Source organism: Varanus komodoensis, unplaced genomic scaffold (genome assembly GCF_004798865.1).
Source record: "Varanus komodoensis strain SLA01 unplaced genomic scaffold, ASM479886v1 scaffold12, whole genome shotgun sequence".
NCBI classification, from domain to species: domain Eukaryota; kingdom Metazoa; phylum Chordata; class Lepidosauria; order Squamata; family Varanidae; genus Varanus; species Varanus komodoensis.
The window spans coordinates 13,977,200-13,995,750 of record NW_025335349.1 but is presented as its reverse complement, the minus strand read 5'-3'; the positions used below and the strand labels follow the sequence as shown (position 1 = coordinate 13,995,750).

Below are 18,551 nucleotides of genomic sequence, written 5' to 3'. Positions count from 1 at the left end.
GACTGTTTTTCTTGAATGTATACATCCAGATGTTACGGTTATTCAGGAAATACAAATCCAAGAAGAGAGGACATGGCTGGTTTTCACTGAACATCACAACTTGGAATATCAGATGACCAGTGCAAGGTTAATTCATTTTAAGATGAAAATGAACAAGATATCAAGGGATGAGTAAAAGCACACTCTAATTCTAAATGAACTATTGAAGCATTTTAATGTAAAGCTGTTAGCATTCCAGGCAGTGGGAGCAAAACATGCAAATTGGGTTCCTTAAACTGTAACCATTATACTTACTGAAAGATTATGAGGGAGTGCTGCTCTGGCTTTGAATAAATTTGTAGCTCAGGATCAATAACAGCCACTAAACAGCTTAGGGCCTGGGTACCTGAAGGAGCATCTCCTTCCATATATGCCTGCCCACCCCTTAAGATCTGGGGCAGACGCCCTTCCCTAGGTGCCCTCCCTGAAGGAGATTAGGAGGGTGACTACCCCGAGAAGGGCCTTCTCTGTGGTGGCACCCCAGTTGTGGAATTCGCTCCTCAGAGAGGTTCACCTGGCACTGTCACTTTACTCTTTTCAGTACCAGGCCAAAACCTATTTATTTTCCCAATGTTTTAAGACATGACTGCTTTAATTGGGGTTCTATTATTAGCAAAATTTTAGGATGCTGTGTTTAATTTTTTTTTTTTTACATTTTGTATTGTTAAACCATCCCAAGATTTCAGTAATGGGGCAGTCTACAAAAGTTTTAAATAAATAACTCTTTCCTTGAACACTGATATAAGAGTTCTAAAATACCTTAAAAAATAAAACTGTAAAATTGTATTTATAAAATCATGGTATAAAGTGTCTTCTCTGTCCTTAGTGTAGTCAAGTATTGACAGAGTTGTAAGTCACGAACCATATAAATAACTCATGAGTATTATTCCTGAACTCAATCCATATACTTACCTTGTGCTGCTCCCACTGTTAATCCCTACCTCTGCTCTACAATGGAATGCTCATAGACCTCCAAGTTCAGGGGCTTACAAACATCAAGGGCACAATCCATACAACTGTGATCTTAATCACTGGTTTTAAATTCCTGCACGTTCAGCATTAGAAAAAGCATAGTAAAGTTACCTCAGTCTACTATAGCAGTGAAAAGGAAGAATCACAAGTATCGCCGACCTCTTTATTTTTTAAATACTTGTTGCAAAGGCTTTCCAAAGGAAACAATTTCAAGTGGGCAAGCTGTTAACCTATATAATAACGTTTCAGTTACAGCATTTAATACAAGAAAGTCAGTGACAAATAAGACTACCTTTAAAATAGTGCAAGAACCTGGGCAGCCCTTCCCATAAGAAAATTTGATATGCACGCTAATAAATTACAAGTCTCCGGTTTAAAAATATAATAGTTCTATTGCTTCAAAACATCATGACCAATTCTGCTTTATCTTCGCTATTCACCAACAGAACAGAACCTGTATAAAAGTATTTTACTTTTTTAGCCAGAAGCAGCAATGAAGATCAAACTGCCCCTCGTTGCAACCTATGACCAAAAGGTTGATGTAGTTGTACACATTCAGCACCATAAGCATATAACTGCACCTATTTAAGTTTCTAGCACTGACACAGGATGAGAAGGGATGAGTCAATATTTCCTTTAAAGCCATGCTCAGTGGAAGCCAGATGTTCGTCTGCCTAGGTAGACCAGGGGCAGATTAAAACAAAGGCTGATTTCAGGTGTACTACAGTTTAGGTTATACACGCAGTAGCCATTTTACCAAGCAGGAAAAGTGAAAAGTATAGGCACAATGCACTGGTGGAAGTGCTGTTTAGTACAAGCCCCACTGAGAGAGAGAGAGAGAGACAATTCCTAGTCAGTTCCTGGGGCTTACAGAGAAGACACTATCCATCAATTATGCTACATGTCAAAACACAACAGTTGCACACTTAGAAGCACATGTCCGAACAGTAGCATCTTTAGAAGAGACCAGTATAACAAAACAAACAAGAAGCAATATAATGAAAATATTTAGTAAATGGATGGCTATATAGAACTTCATAAATACATTTCAAGGTAGTTGAGCATATTCTGATGATTAGATCAGTAAGCTATGTCATGGGACCTACATTTTTGGGTCCTCTTGTTCACTTGCCACTTGGCCTTGAGGACCACTTCCTTGTTCGCTCATGGGTTTCCTTTTTCACACAAGCTCAAGTTTTTCCCATTATATTAATTTCTCTCTCTCCGAGTAATCCTGCTTCCAATATTTCTCCTGGTATAACAGGAGCCAAGTAGTGATTGAACAGGATCATTAACATAAATTCATACATACATACTCTGTAGGATAAAATATATACAATAAGATGGAACAGCAGCTTTTCAATGTGCATGTAAAAATGTGCAGCATATCAAATAGTCCAGATAAAAGACTAACTTGATTCCATGCAAGTCTGCATAGTTTATATGCCCATCCTACAAGCATCGACAGAATGCATGCAAGAGGCAGTTCCAAAATGAAGTTGTTTAAACATCAAACTCTCTCTTAAGGCTCTCCAGATCATCTAAAGAAAATGGCTGGTTTTGCTCTTTGGAAAGAGACTCAAACAACTGTTGAACCAGTTCCACTTCATTCTTACTAAGAAGTTTGCACACCAACTGAAAAAGGAAAAAAAAATAAGATAGTTAACAATTACAAATGATAATTGTCTAGATGCTAGTCAATGCTTGACTTAAAAAGCATTTCATTTAAGATACATACTTTCAGAAAGAATTTATATTACAGACACTAGTTGCTCACCTTAAACCTTTCAGCTTTGCTCAGGTGGACAAGATACTGATACACTCGACCAGGGTCCTGACAAAATATATCAGATTGCAGGGCTTGGATAAAAATTAGAAAAATATCCCCTTCTAGTTTGTTACTTAGAAGTATTGGCAAATCTTTTGGCTCAATCATTGTTAAGAGCTCTGCACAAGCAGAGATGTCCTTATTGGCATTCACAACACGTATAATCTGACCAAATTCATAAGCATTTGATGGCTTAGAAATTATTAGTTTTGCTGAGCTATTCACTGGCATGCTTGTTTCAAGCTCTCCTTTAACACTGTGGCAATTTACTGAAGCATTCGTTGAAGCACAGATCTCTCCATCTTCGTCATCACATTCAGCCACCTGCACAAAGAAATAACATAAACATCCAGGTGGGTTTAATTTATGTATGAAGCACACAACTCTTCGTAACAGTTTTAAGAACACAGTCCACAAGAAATTCTGATAACCGTCAGAGTAATACTTAAAATGTAATGCATTCTGTCCTGGACCCCACCATACCCTCTAGCATTTTAAGTTCAATGGCTTATCCTGTTCAAATGTGCAGTTCACAGCTGAATAAATGGAAGAGGTCAATTGTAAGGTGATTCAGTTAATTACAGTAAATTCAGCGAGGTTAAAATCCTATGGAAAAGACCTATGTGACTGGCCTAAGTAATGGAACCCAAGTCATGTTCATCACCAGCATTTTGCTGCAGGTTGGATCTCCTACACATGGAAGCAAGTCCCTTACTGCTGGTTGCATGTAAGAAAGAGATCTATATTTAACACACCCTGAAAGCAGAGTTAGCTAATCAAAAGTCTCTGACAGTTATTACAACAGCTCAGAATATAATTTAGCAATTTCATTAGGAACACTGAGTCTCAGACTGTTAGGATCCTGTGCATATTTTAAATGAAATACCTCTTCAATTTTGATTTTTTTCCTTTGTTTTTGCTGTGTATTCTCTGTAACTTCATGTTTGAGCTTAAGCAACTGAGTTGTTTCCTGCAGCTCTTTCTTTGCTTCATCAATACTTGGATCTATTAGAAGAACCTTTTTCAAATCATCAATACTGTCTTTGTAGTTCTGCAATTTAGAAAAATAAATTACTGGGTTTGAAAAATGGAATACTTTTGAAAGTTCTTAATACTTACAAATACTCAAAAATAAATGCAATCACAAATAAGAAATTTGGCTAAGATGACTGACTGTACAAATGTTTCCTGAGTGTTAAATTAGTAGCTGAATTCAGCAATGCAGTTAATAGGTTAACAGGAATTCATCACTTGGAGGGGCAACATGTTGCTAGCCAGGTTTCTGGCTGTCAGGTGTGAGTGAAGAAATGGATACTTCTGTCCCCCGCCCAGGCCAGTGGCGACATTATGAGGTAGGACTCATTTGACTTAGGCAGTGGTCCGGAAGGAGTGCCACAGGATAAAAACTGAAATAAAACCAAGGTTGGAACAGTAATTTATTAGAGGAATCAGCAAGAACCAGAAGAGACACATTGCAGCTAAGCAAGGTTGATTTCTCCAATTCTAATGACTCACAGCAGGAACTTACATTCAAGGTAGGCATCCTGGACACCTTTCTTGGTATCCACTAAGGTGCTCTAGCCTTTCGATTTGTAACAGATTTGTTGAAGGTGGTAACTTAATGCACTACATCATGAAATTACAAGACATATACTGCAAGAAGATCTTTTCTGGTACTCATTCATGCTATTGTCACTACTGGGCCATGATGATTCCTGATTTAGGTGTATGCAATTGCTGGTGGAAGAGTTTTTCCACCAACTCTTTCTCCTAAAGTAGCCCTTCCCTGAAAATGTTGAAAAGAAGGTTTTGGTACGCTGTTCTATAGGGTGAGCTGTTGTGTAGGGGCAGGGGGCTCATAAAAATCAGGTAAAGTCACCTTCCACGAGCACAGTCCTTCTGTCAATGGAGGGCAGATCCTGGACTGGAAGTGTTAAGAGTAGAGGGTAACCAAGGTAGGCTTACTTGGCAAATAACATACCATTACCTAGTTCTGCCTTGGTCCTCACATCCTGAACAGCAGTGGCTGCCCTTATTCTATGTATTGCTACCAGACTTCCCTCTGGGTGGATCCTGACAAGCATCATCTGTTGAAAAAATGGCTCACGGGCAGACTGGCAAATATAGCTCCAGGTTCTTGCTTCCTATAGAACCCCTTTCCCCTCTTGCCCTTGGATTGTATGACCTTAGAGCTTTGATGTGGGCGTTGCTTTCAGAGACTAGAGTGGCCCCGTGACCTCCACCTTTCGGGACAGTGAAGTGGCAACGTTTTACAGTACTTACTGGTGCGAACCCCACTATACCACCCAGCAGCAAACACCAGTGGCTAGCTCACTTGATACATATCCATTCTTACCTTTGGTCAACCAGAAAACAATATTATTTATGCTGATATTTCTAGTTCAAGCAAGGGGAATACCCCACATCCCACAGTTTAAGTAACATTTTATTCTGGGATTATTTATTCACACCTGAATTTCTACACCATACCTCATTTGCTTCTACATATACCTTACACTTACATTGTTGCTATTAAAATGCATATTCACAACTTAACAGCCAAGACTGCTTTCTTTACTTACCTCTAATCCTTTGTTTGCTAGAGCTCTTCTGTATAAAGCTTTTATATTAGAATCATCTGTCTGAAGAACATAATCACAATCTTTTTTGGCTTCTTCATACTGAAACAGCTTCAAGCAACAAAGGGCCCTAATACAGTACAGTTAAAACAGAGCAGTATAAGAACATGATAGTACCCACAGACTCCTGGGGTACACTTACAATGGCACAGTATAAGAACATATGGTATCCACAAAATAACTATTGTGCAAAAATGAACTGTGATATGTTTCTGCAAAAACATGTACTTTGTAATGTGAGAATGTTAATTCTACTTGGGTTGGAAAGCCAACAAGATCATCTGCCTAATAACTTATAGCCCTTTCTTCACAGTAAATTATAGGCAACTTGGCATAATATTAGGGGCATGGATATAACAAAAGTGCAACATGGGAAGTAGCTTTTGTGCATATGCAAGATTGCTTGGAACTGTGATCAGTTTTTTTATGTTAACCAAGCACCTAATGAGTTGAATGTCTGCATTCAAAGCTGACAGAGTTTTAAAGATCTCACCTATTAGTGTAGATGGTCAGTTCCTGGGAATTTAGCTTCATGCACTCACTGTACTTTTTCAGTGCTTCTTCATAGTTGCCCTTTTTCACAAATTCATTCCCCTTGTTCTTAAGATCCTTGAACTTCTCTTCTGGATTTTCACCTATTTTCAAGCACAGATGAAGAGATGTCATTCAGTAACAGTAATCTTGAGCAGAGAGAACCTTCCTACACCCAGTCTGTGGCTTTCAGAAAGCAAGCCTGTCATTCATCAAGTATGTCTTTATTCCCAAAAGCAGGGATGGGGAACCTTCATATCCCACAAAAGTAGGTGGAACCAAAACAATCAATGTGTGGGGTCAAGTCGCACCCTACTCTTTTTCATCCCCCATGCACACACATCTGAGCAATTGTTCATATACACAGCAATGAAAATGCCCCTCTCACTGTGCAGCATTTAGGTCAGTGTGTATGTATAAGCGCACTGATGCCCAGTACGACAATCTTAAATCCTAGAAGTGCCCCTTATTTTCTATAGTCTCACTTCCACCCTATGGAAAATATTGGAGGGAGGGCAACAGGAACCATTAGTCAAATTGTTAGGGAAATTTAGCGTTTCAATCTATGGGTGTAAGGGACACTTGGGCTGTTGAATGTTGACGGAGTCAGTTGAAAATAGATAAAGGGGGAGAGTGGAGAGAAAGGGCCTAATTGAAGGCTTAACAGCTTACAGTAGCCTTAAAAAGAGTACAGGTGCCATAATTATTATGTATTAAGTCAAAAGCCTATTCACTCCTTATCCATTTCCAGTTCTACTGTAATGAAGTGCTCCGTTCAGATCAGCCAGCCCAGCTCTTCAGCCTGTTTCGACTAGGTAACACAGCAGGGAAGTACTGCACGGTGAGAATACAAGGTGCATGCCCTCTTGTAGTTTCTACTGAGTCTGTATTAGAACTGTGAAGATAGCTCAGTGATGGTGTATGAGATGCAAAGAATCTTGCGCATACACACACAGCCAGATATTATGCACAGCAGGCTGTTCAATTCCCCGCTTCTGGCTGTAGCCCTTTGAACTGTGCCAGGCAGCTCCAAATGCGTTCTGATTTTCTGGATGAGCTTTCGGAAGAGATGTGTGGGCACAGGAAGTGGCAGATGATGGGAAGCTTGAGAATTGCTCCATGCGTGTAAAGACTTTCAGCATGCATGGAAGCACTATCTGCAGCTCTTTGGCTACCAAGCCAAATCCTCAAATATGGGTAATGCTGTTTCAGTAAAAGTTCACCAGTGAGTTTACACACACACTATAATGCATGACACATACTAAGAATCTGTGACTGTTGCTCTCCAAGATTGGCTGCAGTTTCTTTTTGCTCCATCTCCGAAGTGAAAGTTCCTCCACCCCAGCAATGCAACTGAGCAGAAACAGGAACAACAGGAATTGGGGGTAGCTTCTCCCTCCAGTTGGGACCATCCTGGTCTATTAAAGTTCTTGTTAACCTAAAAATCAATCAAACAAACAAACAAACAAATATTTCTCCTCCATCAATTGTGACCACTTTAAAATTGCAGTAAACTGACTGGATAATTATTCTGAAAATGGGTAAATTAAAGCTACTATGCAATCTAAATCATATTCTCTTTTTACAGAGACCTGCATGGTTTTTTGTCTTTTTTGTCCATTATACATACCCATTCCTTGCTTAGAAAGTTCCCACTGACTGTTCAATATGTTACTTCAGAAATACCCAAATACAAGCTAAAAGGCAAAGCTGAACTGCTTTCTCTTTGAGGCTTAATACAGACTACTTGAGTCAATTAAGCAAATTAACCTTAGGACAGTCAGAACTTATTTTGCATGGCTAAGAGAATTTTACTAGCTCTTTTAAAGAAACTCAGAAGTGACATCATAGGAAACCAATTCAACAGCCCTTAAAGGTTTTTTTTTTTTTTGGTTTCAAGGTTTATACATCATTTTGATTTAGTTTAATTCTGTTTGATACAGTCCAGAAAAAAATACTTTGCAAGCTGAAAAGAAATTACCAGCAGGAGGAAGAGGAGGAAGAAGAGAAGGAAGCAGCTGAAATAAGGAGATGGATTGCCAGGAAGGAAGGAGTAATAAGCAGTGAAGCAAAAAGCATAAATAAGACCTAGAGAGGGGGGAAAAGTCATTGTGTTAAGATTTTAAAAAACAGAGGCAATTTTAAAGAAGCAACAGGCAACCAGAAGGAATTTTGGACAATTCTGAAAGTCTCTAAATACATATGTAAAAAGAAAAGCACAGAATCCAAGTTTATGCTAATACAAGTTATGTTATCCATTTCCCATGACAATTAAAGATACCACTTCTCATAATGCTGAGAAAAACATTCTCTGTGTATCTAAACAAATACATATGTTTTCTGCAGCAGTAGAGTTTAAAGGTGGACTCAAATATTTATTTATATATGTATTTAATTTCCATACAGCCTATAGCCACATTATAATGTACTTTTCACAAAGTGATGGACTTGCTGTGCATTATTCAAGAAGCAATGGAAGTGTATACCTGTTTAAGTATCAAATGGTTTATATATGAAGCTGGACTTCATAATACTTAAGACAAAAGGTGACCTTAGTTCTGAGATTCAAGGAAAGTGTATTGCCTAGAAAGGAGATTAGCAAAAGGTACTACAGAAAAACCACTAGCCTGTAGTGGAAGATCTCATGATAGACTGCCTGCAAACGGACATTTCTTGATGTTAAACAAGAATGCATACTTAGCATTGCATTTACATAAACTAGTTATACTTTAACTATTAGAGATGCTAAATATGCACTCTGGCCTTAAAAGATTTCACAGACTTCAGTGAATCAAGGAGATTGTAGGTTTAAAAGAGGGAGATTACAGAAGACTAAAGACAGTCTACTCTGACCTAGAATACAAACTAAACTTCTGTATGGTTTATAATAAATGTACACTTGAAAAAAAGAGCACATGAAAACAAAAAGCGTTGATGCTGTATGATGCAGTGTGCTGAATAATGGGCAAAATTAAAGGGCCAGTTCACATGAAACAGTGGGCCATGAACTAAATAAAGCACTTGCAGGAGCGGATAGGGAGCATTTACACAGTTAATTCAACACCAAATCATTGGTTAACCATTGGGTGATTTAGCCCCTAAACAACTTATCACTCTGGGTTCACATGTAATATTCAGCATCCTTTGAATGAGCTGATCACAAATTGTTGAATAAAAATGGAAGCGGAAGGTACATGGAAGCAGCATATCTGCTTTCTTCCATTTGTGTACATCTCATGGCTTGTCATTGCACATGCATGGGATCAAAACAGTACACGTAATGTTACTGAAACTTTAGACTCTCACAATATTCCAAATATAACCTTGTAAAAAGGACAGAATAGCACAAGCAAAAACCTACTGGCACAGAAGAATTTTTCCCCCTTTCTCCTTACTCTAGAGCCCATGTCCCACAAAATTCTGCTCCATAGGGTCCCCCAGCAACTGATGCAGATTCTTCCTTTTCTCTCTCCAAAATCTCCCACCATGTTGCTTCATAAGGTGTCTCCAGGTTCTAATATTCTCAGAGAGGAAGAAAAAAACCTGTCTGTTTACTTTCTCCACGTCATGTATAATTTGGTACACCACAATCAGATCACCTCTTATTTGTGTCTTTAAAAAGTTAAGAGGTCCAGTCAGTATAACTTTCCTTACAGGGAGTTGCTACATCCCCTTGGTCATTCTAGTGGCCCTTTCCTACCTTTTCTAACGTCATAATGTTCTTTTTGAGGAGTACTGATCAGAATTCTGCTCAGTAATCCAAGTGGTCATACCATTCCTTTTCTAATTATGCCCAACATGAATTTTTCCTTTATCACAGCAGTCAAACAATGGGTTCAAATTTTCATTAAGCTATTCTGTACAACTCCAAGATCTTTTTCCTGATCTGTTGATACCAGCTTGGATCCAGTCATTGTGTATGTAAAATTGAGATTTTTGTTTTTGTTTTTGCCCCAGTATGCATCAGCTTAGTTTGTTTACATTGAACATTTTAATGCCAATCCTCCCAATTGGAGAGATAATTTTATAAAGTTCCTTTTTGCTTTAGCCACACTAAACAATTGATGTCATCAGTAAAATTGGCCACTTCACTGCTCACTTCTGATTAAAGATAATTCAGAAACATGTTAAAAGCACTAGACCCAATACAAACCTTTGAAGAATCCCATTGTCTATATCCCCATTTCAAGAACTGACAATATATTCCCATTTTCTGTTTTTAACCAATTACCAATTATTAAAGGGGTGCTCTCTACTCAACCCATGACTGTTCAGTTTACTCAGGAGTTTTGTAAGGGACTTTGTCAAAAGCCTTTTTTAAGTTCAAGAAAACTATGTGCACTGGATCATCCACTTCCATTCAGAATCACAGAACTGCAAGTAGTTTAAAATTACCCAGATAGCTGTCCTGTCTCTGAATACCTCCAGCAATGGAAAACCTACTACCTTTCTAGGTAATTGCCTCCACTGTCTGTTTTGTTAGGAAGATTTTTATGTTTCATCCAAAATCTGCCTCCCAGCCACTTAAATTCATTAGTCCTATACTCCTGAATGACTGAGGGCTTCAGGTCAGAGGTGGGCAATGTGTAGCCCTCCAGAAATTTTGACTTCCCTCCCTCTGATCAGCCCTAGTCTGCAAAGTCAATGGAGAGTAATCATGGGAGTTGTAGGCCAAACCTCTGAAGGGCCACAAGTTGCCCATGCCCTGCCCTAGGTAATTACTGAAGAACTGTCATGCTGTGCAATCCAGCTTGGAGCAGATGTGAATGAATTTATGCATAAAGTACACAAGGTGGGCAGTTTCTGTTCCTTGCAACATGTACTACCACGAAAATTCATGGCTGTGGCACAAAAATTGACAGTTTACTAAAGATTTCAGCAGCAAACAGCTACAGAAGACTAAAATTAGCATTTTCTTTTCAAAGTAAATTTGGAATGCAGACTTTTCTACATGGTTCCCCACTCCTATAGAGTAAAAGGGCCCAGTGGACATAAACCCTACTAGATAAGTGATCTGTTCATGATAAAAAGTTACCCAGAATACCATCATTTTGTCCAATAACCTGTCAGAGTTAAGAAATTACTATTAATTGAAACTAAGTCATGACTGACACAGAGCAAATCATGAGGTGCTGCAGAAAAGGGGATGCCAAGCCTTTTAATCTAACCAAACCCAATCCTTGTCAAATTCCCACAAGAGCATCAACTTGAAGACTCCAATACCAGCCCTGAAACCATCCCTGAAACTCTGTCACCTTAATGCAGTGAGACTCTTAGAATTGGGGTAGGGCAGTAGGCTAGTTGGTTCACGAAGCCACAATTCTTTCAGCTCACCATCATGTACATATAAATTAGGACATTTCCAGACATGATGACAATGGAATGGTATCACAATGGACTGGTGCTACTCTATTTTCCTGCCCTCCAGAGCAAAATAGCTATTGCCACTGAAGTGAAAAACCTGGTAGACAAAGCTAGGACAAGTTAACTCCTCTCACTTTGTCCTGCTAGAGTGCTTACTTATCCAGGATCAAAACTAGGATGATACAGATTAGTTGTGGTCTAGATTTTGTACTCACTCGACTGGATACAATATTTGCATAGAACAATATAGCAAGGTCTCCACCTTATAGTCCAACTAATCTGATGCAGATTAACATGGACTAAAGAATTTTTATTTAAATAGATTTAGGACCCAAGCTTATGCCTCATGGCCTTGAGGTACAGCGTCAAAACTTGGAGTCTTACATGCATCCTGGGCCTAGTTCGAAGTGGGCTAGCAGCAATCATTGCCATGCCGTGTGCAGGGCATTTTATCTAGATGAACATCTTCAGTGGTTTGGATAAAGTGCCAGGAAAGGAAGGAGGCAGGGATCCCAAGAATAACAGGCATAATCAGACTTCTCCCCTTTCTGCTGCCCTGGCACGCTCCCTTTTCCCTCTCCTGAGAGGGACCAGCCCAATTCCTTCCATGCCAGCTGCAAATGAGTTGGGGTAGAGTGGGAGCTTGGCCATGGAGACCAGAGACAGCAAGATTTTAGAGATGAGACTTTGACTAACCCTATGGGTTCCCAAATGATTTGTTTATTTATTTAAAAATGTATACCGATCACTCAGCCATATTGGCTCTCTGAATGGTTTACATTCAATAAAATCTAGAACATAATAAAATATATCAAAAAGTGACAATAAAATATTCCAATTAAGCAATAACTAGAACTAAACAATTTAACAACTATGTTGGGAGGGCATAAGATTGTACCCTTAGACACTCCTAATTCTGCAAGAGTTTAGATTGTAAGTAATTACAGTTACTAAAATTATTGAAAGAAAAAGATAAATAAAGCAAAAAAATCAAATTATCTTACTTCAGAAACAATCTTAAATGTATGATACAAGTAAATAAGTACAGGGTAGACCTAGCAACCCCTGCAGTAGCATAATCACAAACCAAAAGTTATACTAGCACTGCAAGCCAATTGCACCTGCACAAGCCCTCCCGATTGCTCCAGACTGAAGTATTACTGTTCGATATAAATCTTATATTTACCTGTTAACATTGTCATTTGCAGCTTGGATCCCACTGTCTATCTGTAATACTGTTTTATAATCAACATATGCCTGTCGATACCGTTCCATGGACTCATAGGCCAGTGCTCGACGTAGAAGAGGTTTAAGAGAATATGGCTGAAGTTCTAGTGCACTAAGGAAAAATTTTCAGAAATTATTACAAGTATTACAAGGATAAAGAAAGAATAAACACAAGGAAAACATGTAGATTTATAACATGGTTATAAATACGCATATCTCTCATTTTAATCATGAGCCTAACTTAAATCTAGATGGGGGAATGAAAGTTTGTACCAGATGGAGCATTACTATTGCGTTTATTTTTTACATTAGGGCATCTTCTGGAAAGCTTATTAATTAGGTGATCAGGAACAGTTTAAGCCAAGTGTTACTTAGTAGCAGATCAGTAACACAGAGGATTAATGGTTATTCTGCATAAAGAAGTTCCTACATTTATATCTTACATTTCTTATTGTAGCTGCAGAACATTTAATGCAATAAGGATGTAACAGGTAATTATTTCTATTGTTGTCTTTCTGCAATCTATCATAACAGTAATCTTGACAACTATATTAGAAATGGTATCTGTAGAAAGGAAGCAAAAAACTGTGATGGGAACTGTGGCTCTCCTACTGTTTTGACCTACAAGTTGCCAATCGGTATAGTAGAATAACCACAAAGAATGTTAAGCACTTATGTAAGAGTACAGGCAACACCAAACAGTTCTGCATTACAAATCAACATTTTATACCAAAACAAGCTGTAGACTTTTGTATGTATAAAGTATGCAAGGTAAAACTATTTGGAAATACTTTTTCAGTATGCATATTTTTTTTCATTGTCAACTATAAGGTGAAAGGGTTACCTAAGGCACTAAAACCCAGGCCCTGTCCCGTGGAAATCCTACTCAGCCGGCTCTCTGCTTCAAACACTTCACTAACATTGTCCTGATATTTCAACTTTATCTTCATAGCTTCATAGAGGTTCTCAGGTTGAATTGTTAGCTAGATACCAATTTCTGAACTTGCACAGTATGAATGCAGAACCCACACATCCCTAGCTCTATTGTCTTGCTCTAATCCATAGCTTGTCTTAGGGGTTATCACACTCTTAATGAGTTGCCTTGTTGTCTGCACCCACAATACCAAGGTCATTGTGCCTTGCCGAAAAGTGGCCACTGAGCCTTTGAGCATGAACAGTCAAAAGCACCACCGTTCGTTTTCTAACACTTTTGCTTTCTGACTTGTGCTTAGCAAAATATTGAACTACGGTGGCCTATTCCCTCCTTTTTTGGCAGCTCCCCCCCCCCATTTTCTTGGTCTTTCACTGCTTCACTTGTTAGCTATGTAGTTTTTTCTTGCTCCTGTATGTTAGCTGTGTGTTATCTGCATAGTGACCTTGAAGGAGTTGGTTATCCTTCCAGCTCCAGCAGAATCTTCAGTTTGATCTTCCTCCATCACCCCTACAGTAAAGTTTCCCAAAGGATTCAACAAGCAACAATCCTATATTTAATTGAAAAAAATGTAACTTACACAATTATTTGTGAGTTATTATTGTACAAATTTGTACAATCCTTTAACACATTGTTATGTGTAAACCTGCTTTGCATTTGTTTTCAGTGGATAAGTACCAATATTAACACCACCCTTTTGATGAAATGTTCTCATCATTGATAGCCAATTCTTCCTAGGTCCTGGAGTCTTAATTTATTTCTCTCCTAATTCCTTCTTGTGCTGGCAAACTAGTATTCAGCTCAGAAACAGCTGCTGCAGATACTTTAGCAGCTACACTCGGCAAAGTTTGCTTTCCAGAGTCATTTGCCCCCCTTTCACAAGATCCCTCAAGCATTGCAGCTCTTGGCTCATGATGCACCTGGGCTCACAGCTGAGTCAGAGGGAAAAGAACAGCATATGAGAATTCAGGCATACTTCTGGAGTGTGGCTGACCTAGGCACATTCAGAGATCTCTGGAGCACTAGGCACAATCATCTGTTCTCCTGGTTTTCTGCTACTATGGATGTTACTGTGAAGATGTCACTCTTGCACCACTGTGCAGTGCAAGGAGAAGCTACACTGGCTAAAGAAAAGATTTAAGGGAATCACAACTCACAACAAGCAGTCTGGGGCTGAACTATGCCCCATGGCATTCTACAAGCTTGCTGCCAACTTGCTAGGTAAGAGGGACATGATGCACTGTAGGCAGCACGATTCTGGACTCACTGGCACACTGGTTGCCAGTCTCCAAGCCATGACTTGCCCCTCCCAACTCCAGGCACACTGAGACATTCTAAGTGCCCTAATGCATTGACACGGGTCTCCACTGTCTAAAATTATTTCAAGAGTCTGTGATCCTGGGCTGCCCCAAAAAGTATTCTGCTTTGATCTAGCAGTCAGTCAACACTTGCTTCCCCAGCAACCAGGCTTCCCCTCTTCAGGGACATGTTTGCCAGCAATGTACTGCTCTGGAACTAGCAGTCTAGCATATTTTCCTTCTGCTGTGAGAAAAGAAACCAGGCTGACAACCACACATCATGTATACCCAGAAACGCCCAGAAGTTGGGCATACCCATTCAGAATGCAATCTGCAGTACTTTCCCAAGAGAAATGAAGTCAGAGCCGGACCACCATGAGGAAGGCATGGAGATTTGCCCTCAAGACATCAGGGCATTTGCACCTGCAATATCCAGGCACCTGTCCCTTGAAAAGGGGTACACTTCTTCCTTAACTGTTGCAGGTGCTCCCACTGCCTCCAGCCTTCAACCTGGTATGCTCTTTACAAAGCCAAGTAATGCCTTTTTCACCAGCATTTCCAGCAAAGAAGTGGAGGGAGGGGGCAAGTAAAAGCACGGTTGTACCTGAAAAAGTGCAATCTGTACAGCCAGCACAGCAACTGAGACCAGTAATGGAAAAGTCCAGAGGACCAGCAGAGGAGATGCTACTAACCAACACTTGGTGAGCATCACACCTCTGTAACTTTCCTCAAATCAGCCAGGTGCAACTTGGAAGGTACTTGTTCAGTGCTACTCAAGTGGCAGAAGAACATACATATAGACTTTTCAAGGAAAAGAATGAGCAGGAATATACTTATTTGATATATTTGTGCTACTTCTATACTGTTCGGTATTAAGAAAAATCCCTGACCAGTAGAGAGAGCAAGAGCGAGAGAGAGGAAACAAACAAAGAATTAGTAAGCATCTACTGACTATCTGGTCAGCTTGGACAAGAGCTAACAGCATGTATACATTGGTGCATGAAGGCACGGAAGCCTTAGACCATGACTTTGGTTGAATGATGAGGGATCCAACTGCTGTCACTGACAGGCAAATGGACGTGCTTCAAAGCTTGACAGCAGCTTTGCAAGCAACAGTGCAAAGCTACTTGTGGGACAGCTCTATACATATCTATCCCTACTGTTGCCACAGCAACAGTTTCTTCCCCTCCCTAATGCTCCTGGTCCTCTTTCTCCTATGTATAAATATGTCCCTCACCCGCCAGTTTTTCCAGTGGGCCCTATAGCAGATCACCTACCAGAAAGACCATTAAATCTGGCATTATCCAAAGTATCCATGTCAGGAATTGATATCCATGCAACTTTTGTGGGCAGGAGTCACTACTGGCAGACAGCATATCTGCTGTAGTGATCTAGCTCTACCAAGGCAACAGCAGCCCTAGCATGATGGTCCCCTTCCATGGAGACAAAATGCAGCTGGCAGACCATACCACCAGCTTGAAAAGGGTTTCTTACACAGCTCCGCTCTGTCCCCTCACCTCCACTGGCAGTGTGTAGAAGCAGCAGAGCCATTAGATGCAGGTGCTGTGCAATGGCAACTGAGGAGTTTGTGCTGCACGCTGTAGAGATAATTGAGGGCTTTCACAGCAGAGTCACTCACAGAATAAATAAATACTTCTTTTGCCACAATTCCCTTCAAAGTAGAGGGCAGTGGAGGAAGCAGACACAACTCATGCCAATTCAGCTGCTGGGAAAGGAGATGAACCAGGAAGCAGAGGTATGGGAACTGGACACCTTTGACTGAGACACTTAGGGGTACGTTGCATGGGGTGGAAGCTGGTATTGTTAGTGCTGAAAGTCTGTTAGTGGAAAAGGTGGTGGTGGGTACCAGATGTCATTGCTGCTTGCTGCAATCTGCACATCTGCAAGGGGGCATGAACTGCTAGAACCAAGTGCTGAAAATTATGCCTGGAATTCACATCCAAATTAGTGACTCAGGAGGAAACTTGAAATACTAATCCAACTATCTCTGAGTAGATCAGGACCATTACCTCCCTGTGTACCATCACTAAGAAGAACTTACAACCACAGAAGTGCCTTTCTCAACAGCATATGCTATACTTGCTAAAATAATGTAGCCTTCCCCCAGTGTGCCATGTAAGTATCTTTTCTTTTTAAGCATCTGTTAAAGTACAATAGTTCCCAGGAAAATTCCCTTCCTCCATTGTCTCCCAGAACCTTGTTTTATAAATCACATCCTGCTCCACAAGCTGGTATCTCAGTTCCTTGCATTCCCCATTTAAAACCAGCAACCCGTCCCAAGAGCACCCCACATACAAGCCATGCTGAATACAACCCTCCAAAGGAAAGCCAGTTTTGAGCTGACCTTTAAGTGGAAGACAGCAAATATGGTTTCTCAATATGGTTGCTGCTTCTTTGGAGTTACAACACATTGTGGTGTTCTTGAAGCATAGCTGTATGGGTTGTGGGAGGAGGAAGAGGAGGAGGAACTCCAGTAGAAAAACTGCTTGAGAAGTTGGACTAAGAAGTGAGAATGTGAGGGGTGGGGGGAAGATGGCACAAGCTTAATCAGGTTCCCCTGTCTGACATCATAAAGGCAGGGGGGAGGCGAGTAAAGCAGCTTCACCCACAAATCTGGGGAAGGGGGGGGGTGGTAACAATAAACCACTACCAAGGAGTTGGAAAGCAGAAGAGCTGGCATATGGGGCATGAGCAGCTTCAGACAGGGAAGGTGGGAAAAAGACCCTGGGTGAACAGAACAGGATCAGATAGCAATGTACTAATAAAAAACACAAAGGGACATGAAAAGGTTTACAGTTGCTAGAAATACAGGCAGGTAGCAGCAGGGATGGGCTATGGAAGGGATGGGAAAACTTTCAACGAAAGCTGACAAAGGCAAAACATACCCTAAACATACAATGGAACAATAATGCAAATACTGCTGACTTAGCAAGGAATCACAGAATCCCATTTCCATCACACAGGTTCCTGGGATATGCACCAGAACAAGCCGGACAGAGGAGGAAGGAGTGGCAGAACAAGCCACAGCAAGGCCAGTCATCCTTCAGGCATGCTGTGGGCTGTTCTGTAAACAACTCACATTGGGTAGCTTATTCTCAGGGTGCCTTAGCATGATGTACAAGCCCACCCAGTAGTTGGAACCAGGCTTAGATATACTTAGAGTATATCCACAGAAATCAATAGCACATGTGGTAGTAATAATTAACCATGGATTTCAATGGGTCTAGTCCAAGCACAACAAAATCCAGATCCAACCCAGCAAAGACAGTAGTTATAGCCTGCTGAATGTATTATCAGTCAGCCAGTCTTAGAAGTAAATAAAGATTCATCTACATTTGTTCTCTCAAGGGCAGTCCAAGCAGGACAGTCTTACAGAGCTTCCAAATAAGATTGAACTATCTGTCGATTCTGTTCCATGAAAAGTCTTTGGTAACTTACAAATGTCTTTGTAGCTTCAGGAGTTCTAAACCAACAGAAACTCTCAATAAAAAGAGATCCCATCCTACCTATTTTGTTTTTTTAATTCTCTAGATCCAAAATAGCAAATGATCTTTTGCAGGGAACTCTTATACCTAAATGAATAATTCCATGAAGTTAACTATTAATTATCAACTCTATTTCACCTAGAGCATTTGCACAGAATAATAATTTTATTGAAAAATGCTTATTAAATCAGGAGGTGTCAGTATTACTGTTCTAAC

General features: G+C 40.1%; 2 protein-coding genes across 7 annotated transcripts in view; one reads left to right on the top strand and one right to left on the bottom strand.

Annotated features, from left to right (window-relative positions):
* Positions 1 to 18,551, top strand: part of RNF19A (ring finger protein 19A, RBR E3 ubiquitin protein ligase) — a 166,154-nt gene that overhangs the window by 119,588 nt on the left and 28,015 nt on the right. Inside the window, exon 12 of one of the 4 annotated variants that reach the window (XM_044421718.1) lies at positions 30 to 410. The exons of the other annotated variants lie outside the window; for them this stretch is intronic. The gene's annotated coding sequence lies outside the window, so the exon portion shown is untranslated. Of the gene's footprint in view, positions 1 to 29; positions 411 to 18,551 lie in introns of those variants that run through there. 4 annotated transcript variants of the gene reach the window in all.
* The window catches only part of SPAG1 (sperm associated antigen 1), a 47,311-nt gene continuing 29,929 nt past the window's right edge, over positions 1,170 to 18,551 (bottom strand). For all 3 annotated transcript variants that reach the window (XM_044421706.1, XM_044421705.1, XM_044421707.1), the window contains exons 13-19: positions 12,560 to 12,712; positions 7,272 to 7,447; positions 5,972 to 6,113; positions 5,422 to 5,548; positions 3,726 to 3,890; positions 2,789 to 3,163; positions 1,170 to 2,646 (exon numbers count right to left, since the gene is read on the bottom strand). In XM_044421706.1, the coding sequence (XP_044277641.1) occupies positions 2,515 to 2,646; positions 2,789 to 3,163; positions 3,726 to 3,890; positions 5,422 to 5,548; positions 5,972 to 6,113; positions 7,272 to 7,447; positions 12,560 to 12,712 (1,270 nt within the window). In that variant the 3' untranslated portion in view covers positions 1,170 to 2,514. The remainder of the gene's footprint in view (positions 2,647 to 2,788; positions 3,164 to 3,725; positions 3,891 to 5,421; positions 5,549 to 5,971; positions 6,114 to 7,271; positions 7,448 to 12,559; positions 12,713 to 18,551) is intronic.